Source organism: Morone saxatilis, unplaced genomic scaffold, assembly GCF_004916995.1.
Source record: "Morone saxatilis isolate NCDOM2014 unplaced genomic scaffold, NCSU_SB_2.0 Contig3, whole genome shotgun sequence".
Classification (NCBI taxonomy): Eukaryota; Metazoa; Chordata; class Actinopteri; family Moronidae; genus Morone; species Morone saxatilis.
Genome location: NW_023339873.1, coordinates 2,033,121 through 2,039,793, shown reverse-complemented (window position 1 = coordinate 2,039,793; position 6,673 = coordinate 2,033,121). Strand labels below are relative to the sequence as shown.

Sequence of the window (6,673 nt, the reverse complement as noted above, 5' to 3'; positions counted from 1 at the left end):
CCCCCCCACCCAAAAAAGCCATAAAATTACCTTTAAAGCACCATAAAACACTTTAGCTCCCTACCTCTTTGTTTCATGTTTCTGTCTTCTCTCTGTCTCTAATCTCTCCAGTGCACCACTTTGTAACCTCCCCTGTAATCTTCCCTGCAGCCCTCAGTCACTCTGAGTCAGACTTGGGTCATGGGAACTCACAGCTGCTTGTCCGGCCCCATGCAGTTGACAGACAGCAAGCTCCATTTCGGTTTGTTTGCTGATGCCCGTGAAAAAAAGGAAAAAAATAGCTCTGCACCTGAAACAATCCAGAGTTTGAGTTTGTTGCTGTGGGATGGCGGAGTCCGTCTCCTCTGGAAAGTAGGGCATAGTGTGCAGGCATGCTGGGCTTTTACACCAAATATCCACAGAATAATGTAGTGTAGCACTAAGTAGTCTATGGTAATTAATGTAATGTTGGTATTATACAACACAGTACTCGTTAATCTACTATCACACACAGAATGACCTGCACTAAACTAAATTTAAATTAAAAAAGTTCCTCCAAGAATATCTTGATGAGTGTGTTAACTTCTATCAGTGAAACAGACCTATTGATTACGTCTGGTCAACTTTAAATCCACTTCAGCCCAATGCTTTATATAGAACATGTGTTTTTGATCTGATTTTGATCAGCAGCACTGCTTTGTACAGACTTCATATCAAACTTAATTATCGGCTGAAAAGTGTCAAGTATAAAAAGTTGGCATTGTCAGATTCATAGTTTTGTGGTTTTATTCTTCTTCAACAGTCAGATCGGTTTATAAAAGCTGGACCAAGTTTATTTCACATTGATGCATTGAACAATTTTGAGTATTTTTTTGTTAAATGAGGAAAAAAGGTTAAAGCATGCTTATGTTTCTTATAACAGTTGTTCTCAAGCTATGGTAGAGCTCCCTTTAGAGGAATCTAATAAAATACTAATGCTTATTCTGCCATGTTTCAGTATTGTCAAGACTTTGTGTCATTCTTATTTGTTCTAGCGAACATGCACTGTTAATTTCTGAAAACTTGTACAACCAAAGTGTGCAAGCACTAGTTAAAAGCAAGTTCTTAGAGGTCAATTATAGATTTCAGTACACTGTAAGAAACCCAGTGAACAGTATCGATTCCATCATCCCAAGTGTCTCCCCCGACACACATTTTAAAGGCACACCGAGTCCTTACCAGATCCCTGTGGAAAAGGCAGGAAAAATGAATTTCCCCATTGGAAATCAATACATTACCACACAAAGTGCCCTTGACAAGTCATCAAATCCCTGCTAGTTCCAGGGGTGCTGACCTCCCTGTGGAGCTGCCCTCTGGGATCAATACCGTGTCACAGAAAAGGTGATGGAGAGAATAAACCCCTGCCTGATCCAGAAATGACAATGGGAAAACTGGATTTAGTTTTTTTGGTCACATTATCATAAAAAAGCAGACCTGTCTGATGAAATATGAAAGATGAGTTCTGTTGAATTACAGGTGAATGTTTTGCGTTTGTTAACCAGCCTCAGGCAGATGGAAGCTAATCAGTGACAGCAGTGTGGGAACAGGACTTATTTTCCCATCGTTACTCACCTTTTATGCAAAATATCTGTGTGTGTGTGTGTGGGTTTGAAGGCACTCATGTGTGTCAGTTTATGACTGACAGCAGCCCATGCCTGAGTTTCTGTGTAAACTCCACATCATGTGCACGTCCACGTCTGTGAGTGTTCATATCTGAGTTTCTCTGTATTAGCGTGCACTATGATAACCTCTGCCCCTCTTTCTTTCTCTCTGTTTCAGCGAGCGTACACTGTGATAGTGGAGGCATGGGACAAAGACAACGGCACACACAGCAATGGTAAGGATCACCCCTATTATAAACACAGAAAATAAATTATCTATCTTTTTTCTCCTCTTCATCCTGAATCATGCTTTTCTCATGCTGCTATAAAATTAGAGGGTTTTTGCACGTCATAGGTGTATGAAATGGGATTATACTCAGCTCACAGTATTTGTTTCACATTTTGGCTTCCCTAGCAGATCACTTTGGCTTTGACTTGTGTACTGCACTAAGTCCAGGAGTCCAGTTCAGTCCATATGTGATTGTTCACACTGCATGTGACAATGTGTTGGTCTGCCCCTCTGTTCTGATATTATGGCTGATCTGATTCATTTCCCATAACAGTGTTACATAATAGTGTAACAAGACCTAGCTAGCAAGTGCTTAGTTGGTTGGTTCCTTTAACAAGAAGACTAAAGTTTGATAACATGCGGGTACTTCCTGTGAATTTCTGAGAATGTGCACAGCCAATGGTCCAAATTATTATTTTTTTATTAACTTCACTAACAGGCCTTTTCCACCAACAAGGAAGCTCCCTTCTAGTTCAGGCAGCTAGTTAAACTTGAGAAGTTTGTTAACAGCTAGAACCAAAAATAGCAGGTTTTCCTTGGGAACCAAAGTGGGCATGTCATATTACACATGTGCAACATATTATGGTTCCATTCAAAACTCTCTTTGCACCCTGATCACATTTGCAGAGTTACATAAAATCTGTTCTGCTGGCTAGTTAGATGCATACATGTAGTTAAAAGCAAGTACATCTCTGGCCTAAGGACTTGGTATACTAGAAGTGTAGTTGACAGTTTACAAGTGTTTATAGTTGTTCTGAATGGTCACACCAGAAAATATAAAATTTAAATATAGTGATAATGGTGCAGATTTTAATACAGTTTCTCGTGGAAGACTTTAATATTGTTGCACCTGGTTGTTCACATAAAATCTGACAGAAATACAGGTAGTTGTTAAACTAAAATAGAGCTGCACCGCTGCACAGCTGGCCAACGTGAAGTGAATTTGAATGCCAATCTTCCAACCGGATTGTGCGATATCCTACCATCAACCAATTAAAGTACTTTCAATTTTTAACATGTTTGTTCCTGGAATCTTGGGATTGCTGTGAATGAAATTCAATCACATTAATCAGGAAAGAATGAGGCGTTAAATCCTGAGCTGCAGTCAACGTCTGTTTCTCAGACAACATGATCATCCAGCCGCCTTGCTCAAGGGCAGCTTAGTGTAGTCCTTATGGAAGGCGTGTTCGTACAAGGATAGTATGTGATCATCATATGGAAGTGCATGTCATAGCACAGGTGGTATTTCAGTTGTAAATGGCATGAAAACCTTCCTTTCCTAGTCAAGTAAATCAATGTTGATCGTGTGAATCAGACTTGTTAGATGAAATTACAAAGCCAATAAGTTTGGTCCTAACCTGCCTGCACGCTGAGTTCCCAGCTATATCCTGTTTTTACACGCTCCACTTATCCTGAAACTGTTTGGTTATGTTCTCCAACACCGCTGGGAGGAAGAGGGGTTAATGAATGGATGTAATCTATGTGATAAGACATAGCAGAATTGGCTTTGTTCGGTTTTGGCTCACCGATGACTTGATTTAGGTCTCAGATCGTTAAGTGACTTCAACTATCTGCCAATATCTGCTTTGTTGTTTTTTTTACCGCCAACGAAGAAACACATTCCTTTACTAAAACTTTATTTCATTTATCAACCTCCATTTGCATCTTGTTTCCCTTTCACATAAATACCTTCAGATCTGAGTGCTGCATCATGAATAGTGTTCACCGCCACCACCAATTATACAATTCACCATGTGTCAAACTTTCACCTCTCTTTCGAATGTGGCTACTCGGAACAGCTACAAGGCTTGTTGTAGGCCTGTCACGATAACTACTTTTGTTCACCAATAATTGCAATAAACCATGTTACTGCCATTTTAAGAAAAAACTTGTCTCAGCACAGATTTCAGCTTATAGGCGTTGTGAATAAACGATCCGGTGCTCGCCAAAGTCTTATAATGTAGGAAAAACCCTGCTATCTATTCTGGCATCACATCAGTGACATTCTTATTGCACGCTGTGTTTACATGTGTGTTTATTTGGAGGCCTAAACAGGAGAGGCGTGCCATGTTTTGTGATTGTCACATTCATACTGACGTCTTAGAAGATGAACGGACAAAAAAAAAAATACACCTTTGAGCTGAGCCTTGAACTTTCCCATAGAGATCAGTCTTATGAATGATTGACAGGCAGCTAATTGTGCTCCACCACCGCCATCCTCCCCCCTTTTCTCACCCTCTTCAGGGTCACTTAGACTGTTTTCGGCCCTCCTCTATATTAAGCCTGTGAGAGCATTGCATCGTTAAGCCATTAATTACGGGCCACGGCTCTCGTTCCTCTGATGTCTGTCTCCTAATTAGCGTCCCGACAGCTGTCCAGCTACTGCACACCACTTCATTATCCTGCAAAACTGTGACAGGCTGGCATCCATGCTGCCATGCCTCGGACCGGACGGCAGCATTGGCGCTGGGACACTTAAGTCTTTGCGTGCCCGACCACCTGTAGATGTGGTGGTGGGATGACCGGAGGGACGCCATATCAATCCTTTAGAGCGGCGAGGCTGGGAGGCAGTGACAGGCAGGCAGGCCGGAGGTGCTGACGTCTCGTGTCTCGTCTTGTAGACTTGGTGTATTTTCTCATTGCGTGATCAGGAGTTTGATCCCGGAATCTGTCAGTGGGTCTGTCAGCAGCCAAGTGTCCCGTCAAAGTGAAACCTTACCTGCTTGCTTCCATTATAACTCATACTGGATAAGCTAAAAATATGAATAAAGCAATAAAGCAGAATTCCACCATGAATGTTTATCGGTGAGGGGCAGTATGTTTCATGAGATACTTGCGGATTAAGTGTTATTATCTACTTCTTGGTGTATCTACTTTCACTTGTCTGTTTCTGCCTCAGTTTGGGGTTTCCTTCATATTCAGGAATTACTTTCGACACGTCAGAAAGCAGGCATGAACCTGTTGTACCCAGCTGTGGGTGTCAGGGGCAGGTGGAGCGAGCATTAGTGTTACTGTAGTATGATTAGAGAGAGAGAGTTGCCATCTGTTACAGGCCAGGTGTGAACAGGAATAAGAATCTAGGGATGTCCCAATCAAGTTCAGTTTTGCACGAGAGCCCTCTGATTGTCTGCCAACACAAGCAGACTGTACTGTATATTCATACTTACACATATGTACAGTTGCACACTGAACTTTTAATCTAAAGTAAACCTGCAGTAAATTTAAGTTAGTAAAACCGAATAAAACAGCTTTTAACACACATTTCTTAAGTGGTTTCCTAAAATATGTTGTATTGTTTCCCATAGGGAGATTGTTACTAAGTTTCTGCTGTGGCAGAAAGGTTTACGTTTAATTTAAAAATGCAGATCTTTCACTGGTTTCACCTTCTCAAATGTGAGAATTTGCCTCTTTTTTGAGATTAATTGATTAATCGGCTACACAGTGGGGGAAAAATGTTCATCTCAAGCTCATCTCAATCATAGAATACTAAGAAACATGGCAAATATTTACATTTGAGAAGCTGGAACTAGAAACTGGTTTGCATTTTTGCATTAAGCATTAATTAGCTAAATAAAGGTTTACTGTCAATCAACTAATCAATTATTTAACTAATTGTTTCAGCTCTGCACAGTTTGAACTGAATATTTTTGGGTGTTTTGGACTGGCAGTCAGATAAATCAAGCAATCTGAAGAAGTCACCCTGGACTGTGGGCACATTTTTGTGACTCGGTCCAGACTAAATGATTAATAAATAAATTGGAAGATTAATCAAACAGCTCAGACAGGAATTCTGCTCGCTCGTTAGGGTTGATTAGAGCCTGACAGTATATCAGTATATCAGTCATATCAGTATATTATGCAGAAAATAATGGTTGTGGTAATAAATTGGTGTCAGTGCAAAGTGCAGCAGCAAGCAGCACAGAGAAAGACAGAAGAATGTCAACTAGATTTGATTGACAATGTTAAATTATTTAATATGTAAAAGAATCACTTAACTTTAATATTCTTCAGTGAAGTTATTTAAGAAAGCAGCCTTCTGAGTGCTTTTGGTGCAAAATTGCTTCATAATGCAAATAGCAAAGTCTATTTTAAATCGAGCTCAAATATTCACTTAATCAGCTGCCATATTGGTAATCTGTCTGTAAAATTCTCCGCCTTCTAAAATCAGGATTGGTTTCAAAAAATCCTGTATCAGTACAATGGGTTAGCAGTAAAAGGAAGACATTGATCCTTAAATTGATGATTCATTAGTTGCCCCAGTAAACGCAATAACAAAAGAGGAATAATATAGTTCCAGCCAAACACCAAACCATGATGATAAATGGATCATAAATATCCATAGTGGGATTACAGGAAAGGTGGCCCTCAAGGTGAGTGACCTGAAGTGAGTTTTCCTGCCCCTTGTGTTTAAACAGTCTGTGCTGCTGGAGTCTGTGTGAACCAGGTCCTGGGCAGCCAGGCTTGGAGAGGCCCCCAGGAAAAAAGAAGGCTTTGTGAAGACTGTTTATGCTTCAGGAAGCCCGGCCTGTTTTAAAAAACCCAAAACAGAAATGGCCAAAGGAGAAAAGAGGACAGAGCTGTTGTTGACTCCTGTGGGCTGTGGCATTGTTTGGCTGCCCCGGGGGGTGGGGGGGGTAATAGATACACCGATAACTGGAAGTATGTGTATGTGTTTGAATTATTGTGCTGTGGAACATCCTGTACTTGGAGACGCCCCCCCCCCCCCTCCCCCATCCAGCAAAAACAGGAAATTATACTAACATAA

General features: G+C 40.8%; 1 protein-coding gene across 2 annotated transcripts in view; it reads left to right on the top strand.

Moving 5' to 3' along the window:
- The window catches only part of LOC118336801 (protein jagged-2-like), a 57,112-nt gene that overhangs the window by 17,067 nt on the left and 33,372 nt on the right, over positions 1 to 6,673 (top strand). For both annotated transcript variants that reach the window (XM_035673535.1, XM_035673534.1), the window contains exon 3: positions 1,798 to 1,855. In XM_035673535.1, the coding sequence (XP_035529428.1) occupies positions 1,798 to 1,855 (58 nt within the window). The remainder of the gene's footprint in view (positions 1 to 1,797; positions 1,856 to 6,673) is intronic.